The sequence below is a fragment of the Aythya fuligula genome, chromosome 2 (assembly GCF_009819795.1).
Source record: "Aythya fuligula isolate bAytFul2 chromosome 2, bAytFul2.pri, whole genome shotgun sequence".
In the NCBI taxonomy this organism is placed as follows: Eukaryota; Metazoa; Chordata; class Aves; order Anseriformes; family Anatidae; genus Aythya; species Aythya fuligula.
In genome coordinates this window covers 38,904,849-38,922,558 of record NC_045560.1, presented here as the reverse complement: position 1 = coordinate 38,922,558, position 17,710 = coordinate 38,904,849, and the positions used below count along the sequence as shown (strand labels likewise).

The window sequence follows — 17,710 nt, the reverse complement described above, 5'->3', positions numbered from 1 at the left end:
TATAAATGAATGAAATGTTTTAAGAATTTTCTAAAGCTTATTCCCCAAATGGTTGCGTATGTTCTATGTTAGTGGTTTCTATTCATGAAAAAGGGCACCGGCAATGGTCAGAGCTAAATAAGAGCCAAAGATAATGTATGTTACCTGGTGAAGATAACACTATTCTCACATGTGCAAGCTGATCACACTGCGGGCATGTAATGCTGATGTCCCTGACCATCGGAGCAGGTTGTCAACTGTCCCTGATGTCTGGCTGGGGGCTCACCAGAGAGCAGTCATTGCTGGTCTCTAATCTTGAGCTTGTAGGGCAGGCTCCAGAGAGCCCAGCAGTCATTGAGCCACCTTCCTGTAAAATCCTTGTCAAACAAATGTTAGAGCTGGGACTAAAATAGCAACAGCTGGCAATGTTTGTTAATTAATTATGGGTAAGGTCTGCATGTTTACCGAAAAATCAGCTTTGCCATCAAAGGAGGATGGAGAATGGAACATGGATGGATGGAGAATGGAACAGGATGCGATTAAATTTAGATGTCTCGCTGGGAGGAAAGCGAGCGTTCACTAAGCGTCACCTGAGAGCGAGCTAGGCTTACTGAAAGGAGCTGGGCTTGTAAGCAGCAGTGAAAGTTGGTCGGGTTTACCAAAGCTGCTTTTCTGAGCTAATCCCTGCCCGTTTCCACAAGGCAAATTAACGCCCGCATTAGTGTTCCTCCCGAGGGGCTGCGGCCAGGAGGCCGCCGGCGGGCGCTGGCCGTGAGGGAAGCTCGGCAGGAGCCGGCGGTGCCGCCCGGGGCGCGGCCGTTACCAGGCCAGCGGTGAGGGCCCCGCGCCGCCATGGCGGGGCCGCTGCGGCCGGTGTACGAGGGGCGGTTCACAGACAGGTTCCCACACATCTCGGCCGTGAGTGCCAGCGCTGGGCTGGGGGGGACCCTAGGTGCTGCCCGCCCGCTTTCTGCACCTTCCCAGCACCGCGGTCTGGCTGTGGGCTGGGGGAAAAGGCTGCAGCGGGGGCAGCCGGTGGGCTGCACTCACTGCGATCCCACCTTGCCCCCAAAATAAAGCTGTGGGCTCCGTTGTGTCATCGTGTGGACGGTTCGACAACACCTCGTGTGAGGTGTCACAACCCAGTTTGACCAGTTTGACTTGGTTACACCTTATTTTTCGGTTGTGTTGCATAGGCTGGGAAGTTGCTTTCTACCGGCGATACGGCTGCGCGTTGCCTCACTGAGATTGTACCCAGGGTGAGTTTTCAGATGCTCCTTGTTAAGCTTCTGTGATAATTTCATATGACTGATTGTGCCTATATGATAGACAGGCCCAAAATATGTTACTTCTGTTCATGCCGTTTTTATAAATAATTGGTGAAACCTTGGCAATTTTTTCCCATCTATTTAGAAACTGCTAACTTCAATTTTTTAGATATTAATAGTTTTTATTTAAAGGAAAGAAGCTACTAGCTAAAGAAGCTACTAGGATTCCAAGATGTTTCTGATAGTTATTTTTCCATCTGTGTGTTTTACAAAATTCAACATGCCTCCTTAGGCAGGATTAAAGAGAATTATTTTACTGTTTTTTTGCTGTTGATACAATTATAGTGATTATTATGACTTCTGATGGAGGACCTTCTACTTTATTGAGGCTGCCCTGTTTGAGTTGTGATCCCTGCTGGCCCTTCCCGGTGTTCCTGAAGAGGCAGAGGCCTTTGAAACGCAAGAATCCCCTCAGTGTCGTCTATCCTTTTAAATGTGCTTAATAAACAAAACGGTGGTTAAAGCCATTTCTGAAACTGACACACTGATGAGGGACTTGTTGTGAATTATGCTGAATGTTTCTGAAGCTTGTAACATAACACACGTAAAGAAGCTGTAGTTCATCTTAAAGCCTAAACCAGAAATGTGAAATCTAGGCATTCTCTCGTGACTTCTGTTGGTGGTGTGATTAAATTTAAGCTGGGCTGTGTAGGCCTTGCGTTCAGAACGTTAAGATCTGCAGGAATGCAGGCATGTTTTATTGTCTTAAAATGTCTTTCTATTTTGCTCTTACATTTGTGGAGTCACACTGAATTGGCTGTGGTATGTTTTCTTTTCATTAATATTTTATGGAAAAATGCCGTAAAACTGTTTTTTCTTTGCCTTATATATAGCCTGTTACTCCAACTATTGTGCGAAAGTTTCGAAATACGACAAATCCAGCTCCTGGTGCTGAAAGAATATTCTATGGCAGAGCAGATGATCCTGACATTGCAGCTCACTTGACACATGGCATACAGTCACGTTCTTCACTTGGTGTAAGGATGTGTTTTGTTTCCTTTTGTTTAAGAATGAACTGCTTAAGAATGTACTTAGTAAAAGCAACTGATTTCTTCGTGATCAGGGATAAAGGTTTGTAGCTGAGTGATAGCTTTGTGGCATTTCACTGCTGCTGTGAATTATGTGAAGTCTGAGGTCAATTCATAAGATTTAGTTAGTATAATTGAAATTGGAAAGTAGTTGAAGTTCAATCACTTCTGTTGAATAACTTTTGCAATGACTACTGAATTATTCATTTCATTTCAACATTTAACTGTCTTCTACCCACAAATTTTTCTGCTCTTCTCTTTCCTAACAACAGAAGTAAAATTTGTTGAGCTCTTAACAAGAGAACTATAATCTGAGAATATACTCATATTCTCAGCATAATTTTTCTGTATTCTCTAACTTTTGAGTTGAAAATGATTTTATTAGATAAAAAATGCTATTTTGGATATGGCAGCCTGTTTTGTGTGTAGTCCTCACAACTTATTTTTCTAAGATGTAATCAAACAACCAAAGAGCTCATTGATGACTATTGTTCATAACTATTGTTCAAATAATTCATCTCTAAAAATAACAATTGTTTAGTAAATACAGTTTGCTCATTCATTTTGGCAGCAGGTCAATAAAAAGCCCTCTTTTGGATTACCTTGATGGGTAGTCTGAAAAATAAAATGACTTGAGAAGATCAAAGTTCCCTGTTTTGACATTTTTAAACATTTTTTTGTTGTTGTTTTGTTCTGAGAGGCTGCAGTCTGGAATTTTGTTTATCAACAAGTGGAAAAAACTTGCATAAATTTAAAAAGTTCTGTTTTATAATATGTATTTTATTTCTGGAGATTTAACATACCATTTATTATTAGTGACCTTATCTCACAATGCAGTTGTGTTTTGCAACTTGGTAGATAAACTTAGGTCACTCTGATCATCTAAGATCTCATTGCAACTCTTACCATCAAACTGCTGTTCTTGTGTGTGTTTGAGGAGGTAGCCGTATTGATGTGTGAATGATTAAAATTTGTTTGTTTTTCTGCCTTTTGTGTTGTTTGTGACCTTTTTAGGCAGCTTCATTGATAAATCCACTTCCTAAAACTAATTTTCAACAAAAAATACAAGATAGAAAAGAAGCAATCTACTTTAGTAACCGTGAAGCACCCTTGGGCAAATCACATGATCAATCTCCTATGTTACCTCAGGGCTTAGATATAACTAATACCACATTTGGAACAAAAATCATCCAAGGTAGGAAAACTTAGTGTTAAAAATGGTTCTCCTAAGTATGAGATAACCTGTAACTTAACATTTAGCATATATTGTATGCTTCCAACAGTTCTGGTTTAATAGGAAACTTATTATAATGGGTATTGAAATGGATAAAAATATACTAGTATCTTTCAGTAATGATGAAAAAACAGGCTCCTGAAACGTTTTGTAGCTACTAGGGCTTTTTTTTTAAGGGTCTAATAAAAGATATTACCTTGACCTGTGAATCTATCCTCCACAGATAGGAGCTAGTAACATATGTGTTGACAATGTAATCTACTTGCAACAATTAGGCTCATCTCAGTTTCTCTGACTTAGTCCCGTATTATCATGCTGTGAGATTCATACTGCTTTTCTAGTTTGGTGGAAGCATCGTACTTCCACATTATTAGCATCTTCTCTAACAGGATATTGTTTAAAATTTAAAAACAAGCAAACCCATATATATGTTCCTTGCTTTTCAGATGCACCAGCTGGAGAGCTTATAAATCCACCAAAAACATTTGAGGAAGTAGATGAAGAAACCAGAAAAGGACATGATCTGTACGTTGTGTCGCACAATGATTATTATGCAGGTATGTTCAAGGCTAGTAAGAAGTCCTATAAAAAGACCTAATGTGAATAATGTTAATTGAACCTCTTTGTGTCTTCAAAACTTATTGGGAATTACTTTTTTTTTTTTTTTTTTAGATATAAGCTATTACTTTTTACTTTTACTTCTTTTTACATCTTTACTATTACTATATTACTATTATTTACTTCATTACTAATATTATTTTAAAAAGTAAAGATGTGAAAAAAATCAGATATACAGCTGAAAGAACACTTATTATAACACCTATAATGGTAGGTCACTTCGTTATGGGTGTAGTAGGTAGTGTAAGAGATTATTAATGGAATTGAAAGACTGATTTCTTTTGGGTGCAATTTGAAAAGCAGGCTACTTTCAAAAAGGAAAAAACTCTGTGCTCTAGTTGGTTAGTGAGTTTGCCATTGTCTATGCCTTTGAGAGCAATCAGGTTTAGATCACACACTGTAAGCCTAACTCACCCTATTACTTTATACCTTTGTGTTTTATTAGGATCTAAACAAAATTTCAGGTCACCTAGACTTCTTGACAGGAAGCTCAACATCAAGCTCTGTTTACATCAAGGAATTTCAGGCTGCTGCCTGTCTCTCAGGAATGCAAGTTCCTCAGCTTGCAGTGCCTGCACGTCTGTCCTGCAGTCTTGGTCTCTGCCCTTCCAGTGGGCTTTACAAAGTCTGAAGAATTGCTTCAGACTTTGGAGGCTATACTTACTTAAAGTGGTCTGCTCACTGTAGGTTACCCTTTATCATGGTAACAGAGTGACAAATATGCAGGACGTGTTACTTTTGCTGCCCCTTCTATTTTTTCCACTTACACTGTGAGACTTACGTTGCTGGTCTATAAAATTAGCATTACAATAAAATTACCCATTGTGCTATTACCAATAATTTTGAAGGTGGAGGCCCAACCTGTAAGAAACTGTGATACAAATATTTCAGTTGTAATAATGTAAACTTCATATGGATGCTCTTATGGAGAAGTGAAATTATGGTACATTGTTCTCTCACTGAGAAACTCTGCTTGTGCAGAATATGGTGCTATTGCTCTAAATTGGTGAAACTTGTAATGTTATTTCCCCTCCTCCCTAACTTTATTAGGTGTTCTAGTGGAATTATCTGTTTCTGTCTCTTTCATAACTTCTATGCACAAGATCATGGAGAGGTCAAGCCAACTGAGCAGCTAGAAGACTGTTTATGTAGAAGGAATAAAAAAACTCAACTATGTGTTCCAGTTTTGAACAATAACACAAAAATTCCATGCTGAAATATAGACAGAAGAAGCCTTTCTTAAAAAGCGTGCATGAACAATGTTTTTTGAAAGTTTTAATTGCAATTCTTTTCCAAAGGTGATTGAAAGTGCAGGAAAAATAAATACTTTGTGTAAGCAAACTACAAGCATGTGACGTTCTAGTATGTGAAACTTCATTTTACAGGCAAAGCTGTATTAATAGCTGTAATAAAAAGTAGGGCAACATCTTGTTTACTGTGAAGTCAGTGGAAATATTCCTATTGAAATCAATATAGCAAGAGTATATCTAAAAGTGCAGCAGATCAAAATATTTTTTACTTTTTAGTATTTTTTTTTAACAATAAATTTGATGGTATTTGATGTATGTTTTTGCCTGAGTACAGACATAAGGTGTTTTTGTTTACATGATTAAGCAATCTGGTGTTTTTTCATTAATTCTGTTGGACTTGTCTTTACCCCTTCTTTTACTTCAGAACAAAGGGTAAAGGATATCCAGCTATTTTATAACTTGGATAGTTTGAGGCTTTTTTGTTGCCTTTTGTGCTCTCTTTTGACAATGAAATTAATCTTAATTACTTAATAAGTAGTGCATGTGTTACACAAATTTTATGTCTTTGAAAAGAATTGTTAATTAGTTATTTGCTTTTATTTACTGTTTTATGAATGAAGGTACCTATTTTAGTGTGTTAGTATATTTCTCTTGCTGAAGTATTTTAAACAAATCAAAATGTTTCCCTTCCCACCTCCCCTCACCGCAGGAGAAGCTATAAATAGAAAGTATGACTCACCAAACTTCAACAAGTCTTTTGCATATGGAATAGAAACCCCTCACTTCAAAGATGGACGAAATGTATCCAAATCCTTAAATTGGCTCTGTGATCTGCAATGGTAAGTTGCCATGAGTTAACTAATTAAAGGCGTGAGTTTTAAAGAATAGTCTTCATATTTGAATATAATTTTACATCTTGCAATCCTGTCCTTTGGCTTGTTAGACCTATTGAACTGAATAGAAAATGCAAGAAGTATTTTTCAGAATAATGTATCCAAATCAGTTCTACCATAGTATGGCAGCACAATGCTTGGCATTTCTTCAACATTACTTTTAAGTTGGGCCTCTTTATTAATTTTTTAACTTTTTTTTTTTTTTTTTTTTTTTTTTTAAAGGTAAGGCCTCTGATTTTTGAAATAGCAAAACTTATCAATTACTCAATTTGGTTTTCATGTGAAAGAGTGTCTGTTTTCTTCTAGCATATAGTATTTTTGAATGTTATTGAGCAGTTATTGAATACTATTAAACAACTGTTTGAGAATTATATTCAAATTTTATAGGAAAAAAGCAGCAAAAATTGTATCTAAAAGAAGTGATGATTTCAAGGAAAAATTTCAACCTCAAGTTGGAAAAGTCCTTGATCCGTAAGTAAGCAAAGATACCTTCCAAGAACAAAATTTCACTCCCATATGCCAAGTCTCCAATGTCTTGTTTTAGATCACCTGTATTCATATAGAAAAGGACATGACACTAAATTGTAACATTATCTAGCAGCATGTCTTAATCTCAGTTGAGGCATTACAATGCTTCATGAACTGGTGATCTGTAACAGTTTTTTAAGTTCACAAAACAATGTTTATGGAGCATTGCAGTTGTCTTAAGGCAAATAGTGGTCAGGATCCAGCAATGCTGTAAGTCTGAGGTTCCTGAATGTATACTGTCTGTCTATATCCATACTGCTGAATATATACTGAATGTATACAAAGGCTGTCTTTGCAGTTGTATTTCTGTATAGTTGGAGACCCACAAACAACATTATTGACTTTGGTAGCCAAACTTAATTTTAAGCTCAAGATCACAGGCTTAAGTGACTCTGGAGACTATGCCCTTGCTACCTATGTCCCTTGGTGAATGTTTCTCCTTTCTGTAGGGAGAGTCACTTTCTCCTGTGTCCTTCATGGTGTGCTTACTGTCAAGGAGATCTGGATTGTGAGCAACATGAGGCAGTGTAATTAGTCAGGGAATCTAGGTTGCAGTGCAAGCTCAAATTCAGCACTAATATTACCAGTTAGAAACAAAGCTCAGTTTCTTTTGTGAATTTTACATCATCCCAATCCTGTTTGTTATAGGAAAATGATTAGAGAAAATTGCACCTAGTAGTATTTAGATTACTGTGCTTCCATCTCTCAGTAGGATTTTTCTTTTCTTGCTTAGGAAAAAAAAACAACAAAAAACTCTTTTCAAATTCGATGGTGTTTTCTGATTCATGTAACAAAGCTTTAATTATTAAACATGCAGAAAAATTAATGTTGAATCTTTTTCAAATTAAGGAATAAATTTTTAATGTTAACAACATCATCTTAATTTTCTGTTTAAAAAAATGGGGCCAAATTTTCTAGAGGAAATTGGCTTGGTTACTATTCTTTGTAGATACAGCCTTGCTTATGAAAAAGCAGAGATGTGATTAAACCTTCACACTGTAGCCAAAAGTAGTTTATTCAGAGGCATTGCTTCAGTTGGAGATCTGGTTTGTCCAAAAATTAAACATTATTATTATCTGACAGGTGCACTGTAAGGGTTTTTGCTCACTTATTTCTGTCATTTTCATAGAGAAACTATTTTAGCAGTAGAATTTTTTTTGTTTGTTTTTGCTTTTTACCTTTTTAAACATTTCTAATGAATAATGTTTACATTTGTTTGTGTTTAGCAGCAAATGTTCTAAGTAGGTTTATAAAGGGATGCTTTTCTGCAGTTGCAACTTCAAGTAGTGATGAAAAATTTCAGGTTAACTATATGTGTCATTCCTAATTATATGACAGATGATCACATTTCTTTACTAATAGCTTAAGGTTTATTTTTACTGTTAATAAACTACTTTACAATTAACAAAGAAATGTGCATATTGGCAGTATAGCAGAAACTATGAATGTTCCCCCAGGCCATACGTTTGGAATGTTACTCCGTCCAGATGAATGTGGTAAGTCTTGTAGCAGCAGAATAAAATCCTATCTTGTTGATGAAATGAATTTAAAGTAGTTACTGTTAATTGTGTAGTGAATAATTTTCTTATAATCTTAGAGATAATACTAACTTTTTTGAGGGGCAATTTGAGAAAGAATAAAGAAAATTTGGTTTGGCAATTTTTGCTTTTTAAGCCCCTGTATCTGAATGGAAATGAAATAGGAAGCAAAGAAGAAGGCAGGAAGCTCATATTGACATTTAAGTGACAAAGTTAAATTGTGTCTTTCCTCATAATGATTTTTCTAGTATTTCTAGAAAAAGAGTAAAAATAACAAGCAATAGATGATTAAAATAAGAATTTATTGAAGGTGGTAGACAAAACAATAAAAACTTTTCATTATGGTGAAATTTTGAAAGCTACCCCACTCAAATAGCAGTTGTTGGAATTGATGATATTTTAATGTAACTACTAATGGTTTGGAAATGCAGTGAATAATTAAGAAGCAAACTATGTAAGTGGCTCAAAATTATTTAATTGGTCAAGACCAGAGAACTTTGTTTAAATTCTACATAAGCCCGTGATATAAAGCATTCTACATGCTTTACTATGCAAGGTAATAAAGTTAAATATATTGAATGTGTAGGTATGGTTGTCCTATAAGAAACTTCAGAAGAACTGGTCAAACAAAGTTAAAAGAAGGCAGAATGACAGATAAATCATTCTTAACAAGTAGAGAATTATGCATGCATGCTTCTGTTTGCATGGGATTAGATGAACTACTACTGTATAATAACTGGACTCTGAATTAACTTCTTGTGCTCCAGAAAGTGACTTCAATGTAATGGTGAGGACTTGAATGAAAACTGTAGATCAGTGTATCAAAGTGTTTGAAACCTACCTAACAGTGTTAGTATACATAAGAAATGGTAAGAATAACACAAAAATAGTACTTTGTCTTTTTAGAAATCACTGATATAAAGGTACTTGAAATATTTACATTGAATATTCCATTGATTCCTGCAAGTATCTTGTAACATGACAGATTTGAAATGATAGATTAATAATATATATATTTTTTTGCTCTCAACTACCTGGACATAGAATAACTCTTATTTCTCTCAGAAACTTCTGGAAGCAATGAATAGATTTGTGAAGCTATATTAAAATGTTTCAAAATGTTCAATGTTAACTGCATTTGAGTAGTGAAATCATCAAGTGGACCATTTAATCTTTGGATGGCTATATCAAACGTTCAGTAGTGCTGAAAATCAGCATCTTGAAACTGAAGTTCTTCTCAGGTCTCTAAGCCATTTTTTAAAATGTCCATTTTCTGTATGTGTGCAACTAATTGATGAAGTATTTATTTTTTTATAGGAGTTGGTGATCTTCTTCACTGTAGGGCTCCAAGTGAGTTCCTCCGTGGTAAAGACAGAGAAAGAGCTGTGCTAGCTGCAGTTCGGCAAAGTTTGAAGAAAGCTAACTATGAAAATTTTGATATGTTGCTAGAAGCATTTAGGCATTATGATAAGGTTAGTGCTTTAAAAAAAAAAGTTTGATGTTAGCTCTTCTGTGTCATGGAGATACAGACATGAAGAAACATAGTAATAATGGAATGGTTGATGCATGACTTTCAAAAGGAATCTTGGTTTTGCCTCAAGATGTATGATTAGATTGCTGAGCACAAAAAGAAACCATGAGTAAATTTAAATTCAAAATCTGAACACAAGAATAGTTAATAATTTTCAATGCAAATAGTGATTTGAGATTTTAAAAAAAGTGTGTCAATATAAAAAAAACAACGTTATTCTTCTAAATTAATATAGCTGAATATACATGTTGGTACATTTTTATAATAGCTGTTGTAACAACTGTTTTATTTATAATAGAATGTTGATGGAATGATAGACAAAGATGACCTGCGGAAGTCCTGTTTTCAGCTTAATCTGAACCTAGATGATGAGCTCTTGGATTCCTTATTTGACTATTGTGATTTGGATAAAGATGGTCTGATCAGTTATCTGGAGTTTGCAAACTTTCTTAACTGGAAAGACAAAATGGCTGTTAAAGAATTTGAAGAAAAAATAATTACAGAAGGTAGGTGAGTTAATACTGGAAAACTGTGTGGATGATCTTGTTCCTACAACAGCTATTGAAAGGACCCTGCTGAAGCAGAGTAGGTGCTTCTTTAGAAGAACAGGATGTTGAGAGTCCTTTCCTGCCAGCCAGTGGTAGCAGGAGATGGGAGAACCTTAGATATAAATGTATTTCAGAACCCAGGAGTTTTGTTCCATTTGGAGAAAGTAAAAATTTCGAAGAATCATTATAAAATATGCAGATTAATTATTCTATGTCACCTACCTTATAGTTTCTCAAGGATTCAAACAATGATGTTTTTTTTTTATTATTATTATTATTTGTTTGTTTTTACCTCTTGCTTTATAATGTGGTGATAATAAATCCTGGTTGTTCCATAATTTTTGCTTACAGGGAAAAAAATGAATGTTCCTGCTCTGTCTGGCACAAATACAGATGATGAACCACTGCTGAAGCAGGAAGATCTTGTATTAAAAGAACCAGGAAGCTCAGAAAAGACACCAAAAACACTTACAAGACCAACAGACAGTGTATTTGCAGATTATCAAACAACTTCTTCTCAGTATAATGCTGTAGTAGGTGGTCTCCCAACAACCTGTAAGTACAGTGGACTGTACCACTCACTTCTAAGCATTATTTAAGTCAAAATCAGAAACAGGTTTGAAGAATACACTGGTGCTGATACTACTAATGCACAATAGTGAAATAATTTATCTAATCTAGGTTTGTTTATGATAGTGGCTTGGAAGTTGCCATGGCCTGTATGTTTGGCATGGATAATCCATTCAAAATTTGAAATTTAGTCTAGATATGCAAAACCTTTGACATTGTCCCACATGACATCTTTGTCTCTACATGTATGTTGGAGAGACATGGGTTTGGTGGATAGAAGGCTCAGTGGATAAAAAATTGCTGAGGTGGTCACATTCAAAGAGATGCAGTCGACAACTCTGTCCAGGTGGAGACCAGAGACACGTAGTGTTCCTAAAGGATCAGTACTGGGACCAGTATTATTTAACATCTTTGTTGGTGACAAGGACAGTGGGATTTAGAGCTTTGACAGGCTTGAGAAGTGGGCCCATATGAACCTTATGCAGGACATTTTACTTGGCCTTCTTGAACTTCACCTGGGTCAGGGCAATCCCTAGCACAAGAACAGGCGTGGCAATGAGTGAGTTGAGAGCAGCCTGGCAGAAAAGGACTTAAGGGTGTTGACGATTGAAAAACTGAATGTGAGCTGGTAATGTATGCTTGCAGCCAACTGTATATTGGGCCGCATCAGAAGTGTGGCCATTAGGTCATGGGAAGTGATTCTTCCCTTCTACTCTGCTCTTATAAGACCTCACCTGGAGTATTGTGTTCGGTTCTGGGGCCCCCAATGTAAGAAAGACAAAGACCTGTATGAGCAAGTCCAGAGGACGGTCACAAAGATAGGAGAGGTGCTCCAGCCCTCTGATCATGAAGACAGGCTGAAGGAGCTGGGGGTGTTCAGCCTAGAGAAGAGAAGGCTCTGGGGAGATCTTATAGCAGCCTTCCACTACCCAAAGCTAGCCTATAAGAAAGATGGGGAGAGTAGTGATAGGACAATGGGTAATGGCTTTAAACTAAAAGCGGGTAGATTTAGATTAGACATTAGGAAGAAACTCTCTACTATGAGGGTGGTGAAGTATTGGAACAGGCTGCCTGGAGACATTGTGGATGCCCCATCCCTGGAGGTGTTCAAGGCCAGGTTGGATGAAGTTTTGAGCAGCCTGATTTAGGAGATTGTGCCTCTGCCCATGGTGTGTATGTGTGGAATTAGATGATCTTTAAACTCCTTTCCAACTCAAACCATTCCATGGTTCTGTGCTCTTGAGAAATTAAGCTGGTAATTTTAGGATAAGATCATCTTGGAATCATCTAAAAATGTTTCTCACTGAAGTACTCCGATATTATTGCAGTATTTCCTGTTCTCAAGCTACATGATGTAGTTTGGGATAGGAATTCTAAAAATAAGAAAAAAAGAGAAGGGGAGGAAACTCTTGAAGCTGTGTAGACAAAAAATCAAATTTGCTCTCATCTAATGCAAAATGTTATATCCTCCCTTGCAGTATTTTTACAGATAGGCTTTTCCATATTAGCTATTGATTGATTTCCACAGATTATCCAGTGTGTGGCATTCCAACTATTCGTTCAGATATTCCTGCTCCTCGAATTCGCCGCATCAGTGACAGAACTAACTATGGTGATGAGGCCAATGCTTATGCATTATTGTTCCCTTCTGTCTTCAGTCAAAAGGGAGTGTATGAAAATGACTTCTTTAAAACAAGACCAAGGGCAGAGGTATGGTACTTTTCTTCGGAACATTCTTCCAAGACAAATGTAATATGTGGGAGTGGAAAACTGTATTATTTAGTTAGTTGTAAAATTCGTTGTTCCAACATTGCCATCTTTCTTTATACCCATTCAGACACTTGAAAAGTATATAGTCTTCACATTCAAAGTTCTTCATAAAGATGGTTGATCTTCATTTTATTGAGATCTGACTTCCTTAAGTAATAGAAGGAAGTATGTTGAGTTGTTACTCACATGCTCACATGCTGTATTGAATGAGGGCTGGTAATTAATCTAGGGCTTTGCAGCCTGTCTTCCTAGTTTCTGCAATGTGAGAAGAACAGAGCAGCTGTGATATTTCCATCCTTGAATATATTCAAATTCCTGAGCAATGACCTAGGTAATATAGTTTAATGGTGAAGTTAGTCCTGCTTTGATAATATGGTTAGACAGATTTAACTCCAGAAATCTCTTTCAACAGACATTATTGTATGGTTCTATAAGTAGATAGAATACATAGTCTTAAAAAACAAAACAAAAAAGCCCCAAAGGAAGAATTTTACACCTGTATAAAACTAGTTTCTATCACACAGGAATATTCAATGGAAAATTTTACCCAGGCTGTCTTCCCTCAAACTCCCACATTTTGTTAATGGCAAATTACTAAAATTTTTTATGTCTGATATCTCTGTGGGTTGCTACCACTCTTACCTCACAGCTCAGAGTTCTTCAATCATAAGTGAAAGGTGTTTTTCTCCTTATTCAGTATTGTTTACTGTTTGGCTTCTTTATTTCTATGCTTTTTTAATGAAAAAAAACTAATCATTATTTGAAGAGATATTAGATTTATAAGATTCATCATTTGAAATATGACTTATGAGACAATGCTAAAAAAATAAATAAATAAATTCCAATCTAAAATGAAAAAAGAAGCTGTGACAACCTCTCCATCTCTATTAGTCACTTTATTAGATAAAGATTCAGTCAAAAAAAAATGGGTCTGAAACTTGTGTGTATGTTTTACAGAAAAAGGTGTTGCTAATTAGTGGCTGGAGAAGTAAAAGTGCTAAGTATAAAAGCCTATTGTCATGTTCTATAAATATCCGTAAAATGGCTTGTCAGAATGTCGTGAACATGAACACTTACCATTTTATAACCCAGCTCTGAAGCAGGAAATCCATGCATGCAGAATATAGCTAACAGTAAATAGAATTCATGCTTCATTGAGAAGCCCATTATACCTGTCAAGCATTAGATAGAGCTCTTCTCTGAAGTTATAATGTGGCCTGAGATGTCATACTCTATTGTAGGCTATATAGGCTATACAGCGTGCAGCACTGAACCATCTTTGAGTGTGTTAAATCATCCAATACTTGTGAAATAGATTAAATCAAGAGACTATCACTGACACTGCAGTATTTTGATATGGAATATTAATATTTTCAAAAGTGTAGTAGCTAACCTAATGTTTTCAAATGTGTAATAGCTAACTAAAGTATTTGAAAACCCGGAGTCATGTCATACTATTAGTTTTTGAAATGACCTGTAGAAATGAATGAGAACTCTCTTTTGTGTTATGAAGAGATGCTCTACAGTCAGAGTGCTTAAAGAGTGCTTTATAGTCAGGGTGTCGGTAGGGCCTTCTATTTTCTTCAGTGGAATTCATCATTTAAGAGAATAGAAGTTATTTAACTTAGTAGTAGCGTGTAATTTATATTCAACATGATCATGTTGACAATAGGTAAGGGCCAGATTAACCTGTCTGTGAACTCAATCGTCAGTGATTATTTTACAGCTGTTGATGAGCTAAGACAGAATACTATTTTAATATGATGAGTTACAAGAACATGCAGTTCTTTATGGTCCCTACGGTGTCAGCTATATTTGATTTTTCAACGTTGAAGTTGTTTCAATGTTATTAAGTGAAGTCAGTTTTGTATATAGTACAGCTTTCATCCCAATAAGATTGTTTCACTTAAATTGGGGGAACTTCTTTTTTTTAAGGATGCAGGATGTGGTCTGTAGTTTTAATTAAAAGAGGAAAAATATTCTTTGGCAAATAGATTGCCAACATATGTAAGAGCTGGACTCTATAGTTTAAAGAAAATGCAAACCAGAATTACTTGAGTTGTATTATTTTGTAGGTTGCACAAATTCTCCGCAACAGTGGTATGAACATTTCAGATGAAAGATTTGAAGAGATATGGAAGCAAGCCTGTATGAAACAACAGGAAGAAGAGGTTTGTGTACAAAATGTCAGGAATATACTGGATGAGATAAACGCAACGCCCGAAGACTAGAATTAGCAATTGTTTTGTGTGCATGTGATGCATATATTTAAATTGACATCAGTCATAATTCTGGTGCTGAATACAATAAAGATTTAAAATAAGATGTTTTTATATAACTAGAGTTCACTGTTTATTGTCTTTCTGAATACTGTATTTACCACAAATTTATATAAATGTTTCTGCCCTAGTTGCAGTTACTAGGAACCGATGTCCATATGAAGAAAAGAGGATACATGTACAATGTTTGTGAAAGGAATTCAAATTTTTATCTTACGTTCTTTATTCTATCATTTTTTTTTACATAATACTTTAGAAATGGACACTTGTGCATTTAGGATTTTTTTTCTCTCTGCAAGACCTCTTAAAGATAATTATCATAGAAAAATATCTAGCCTTGTTTCTAATGTTCTATAACTCCTTGTTAGTAAAATGGTAGCAAACAGAGAACTGACTAGGGTGCTATTTGATGCTTTTAAAAATCCATGCGACAAAGTGCTTTACAGTAAGATACTTAGTCGTGTGTGTGGGGTCTAATGCATTCTCATGAAGCAGACATCATAGTAATCAATCTATTAAGTGCAAAAATAAATGCCCAATTGTGTGGCAGAGGGCTCATATTCTATATCCCAGCTTATGGCTATTAGGTACTAGCTTTGAATTTTCACAATAAAAAAGAATGGGCTTTTAGAAGAATATGTGCATGTTACATAAAAATACAGACTAAGTAGTCAGAGAAGTTTGGGAGGTCTTTCAGAGTGCTAACTGTTCACCTTTGGCTAGTGCAATTTCTTGGGAATAGTGATCATAGACAAACCCTTGTGAATCACTGTGGAAATCTCAATGAATATATTATGAAGTAAAGTAAGAATAAACAATGGAAAGTAAATAATAGTAAAATCTGCAACTGTGAATTGAATTGTTCAGTCTTTACCTACTTTACCGAGTTTGGTATGAAACAAATGGAAAGTGTTTGGTATTGGCAGTGAGAATAATTGCTTTTAGAATTTTTTTCTTTTTAATTGAAAAAAAATTGAAAAGAAAAATCCTTGCCCAATATGATAGTAGAATACAGGATTTCAGGAATGATATTGCTTTCTCACCTATCAGTGCTTCCAATATGTTACAATAGCAAGATTTAAAGGATTATTGAATGTTGGTGGCCAAAATTGTTACCAAGTTCTAAAATGTAAGCAAAAGTTCTATTTATTTTAAATACTAACAATGAATGTCTAATGTCAGTTTAAAGTTTAGTTGTGTTGCTTTGTTTCACGTGGCACTTGTGATTGTTGAGCTTACTCCTTCACAGACTTTCTAGGAGCTTGTAATTTATTGGTTTGTACAAAAACATCTCCCTTCTGGATCACGTAACAACAGAAAATGCTGAGTCAAGTAATTCGGAGGTTTTAGCAACAAAGGGTTCAGTGACTCATCTTTTTAATCATCATTGCAGCATTTTAATAGTAGCTGTCTTGCATCAAGTAGAAAGAATGTGCTTTCTGCACCAGGGAGCAGTTGGTGGAAATCTTTCCTGCTGTGAATGAAAGTTGTTCTGTGCTTTTGTTGCCTTGCCTTCTGGATCTCCCTGCATGCACCGGGAAGTGTGCAGAAAGCAGACTGACGGTATGAAGTGAAATCATGACAGAAAGATGAATGTACTGCTAATTTAAAATTGCATTTATTGTGTCAGGATTTAACCACCTCAGTGCAATTCCCTAAAGCTCCTCTGCTCATACAAGGTGGGAGGAAAGAAACTTTTACCTTCATGTGGTCCAATTCCAAAAGCATCAAACAGAATTACTGTTAAAGAACATATTGCTGTTCTTGTTCAACAGAAAATTTTGGGTGAAAAGTTTAAGCTTACTTCAGAGAAAAATGGGGAAAAAAATCAGATGTGAATATTCATAGAAGAGATTTGTGTTTGTTCAGCAGCTAAAAACTGTATACCATATTTTTGAATCTACTGTAAAAATACCCACTTTCATTTTTTTACTTTCAGTAGAATATTTTCCTTTGTCAGTGAAACAGATTTAACATTGTTCTTGGGCAGTCAGCTAAATAAATGTATAATAATAAAAAAAAAGACCAGTTTGGGCTTTTTTTGCAACTACGTTTCTAACTGCATGCTAAAGGTTTCCTTTTGAGTTTGTGTTTTATATGAACTTGAAGTGCTGTTCCCCTAAACTTGACTCTTTTGAAGAATAAAGGCTTAATCACTGCACAGAGCTGTAAATTCTACTTAACAGGTTCTTGTTTTCCATTACATGCTTATGAGACCTCTGAAATATTTAATTTCTGTGATACAGCCAGTTAATTCTGTGGAGTTCCTGAATCCTTTTGTTTTCTTTTGTTAAATGCTTTATGCACAGAGACTTGGTGAAGATTCTTATATTTCATTTTTGTCTTTACAATGTGTATGAATTCAAAGATACATTTATAAGCTTTTAAAGCACCAAGTTGTGTTCATGACTTTGTGGTTACTGTGGGTCGTATCCAAGGCAAGGTTTTCTGGAAATGGTCAGCAAAACAACCTTCACTATGACTTAAAAACCACACATTCTAAGAACAAACACACGAATTTAGCACTCAGGTCGATTTATTTTGTTAACAGCTACATTACAAAATCACAGGGATTATATGTATGTTGACTTTGTAGACATAACAAGTAAACAGAAA

At 35.7% G+C, this 17,710-nt stretch overlaps 1 protein-coding gene across 1 annotated transcript; it reads left to right on the top strand.

Annotated features, from left to right (window-relative positions):
- Positions 1 to 831: 831 nt before the first annotated feature.
- EFHB (EF-hand domain family member B) lies at positions 832 to 15,159 on the top strand. Its single transcript, XM_032180679.1, has 13 exons — positions 832 to 897; positions 1,176 to 1,238; positions 2,141 to 2,284; positions 3,350 to 3,530; positions 4,016 to 4,126; positions 6,147 to 6,276; positions 6,718 to 6,801; positions 8,287 to 8,354; positions 9,714 to 9,868; positions 10,226 to 10,433; positions 10,827 to 11,030; positions 12,574 to 12,755; positions 14,891 to 15,159. Exons 1-13 carry the CDS (start codon positions 832 to 834, stop codon positions 15,044 to 15,046), a joined length of 1,752 nt encoding a protein of 583 aa, XP_032036570.1. The 3' UTR covers positions 15,047 to 15,159.
- The last annotated feature ends 2,551 nt before the right edge of the window (positions 15,160 to 17,710 follow it).

Coding starts and splice junctions, on each gene's coding strand:
- EFHB (XM_032180679.1), top strand. CDS start 832: ATGGCGGGGCCGCTGCGGCCGGTGTACGAGGGGCGGTTCACAGACAGG. Junction 2,285..3,349: donor AGTCACGTTCTTCACTTGGT/GTAAGGATGTGT, acceptor TGACCTTTTTAG/GCAGCTTCATTGATAAATCC. Junction 6,802..8,286: donor GTTGGAAAAGTCCTTGATCC/GTAAGTAAGCAA, acceptor GCATATTGGCAG/TATAGCAGAAACTATGAATG.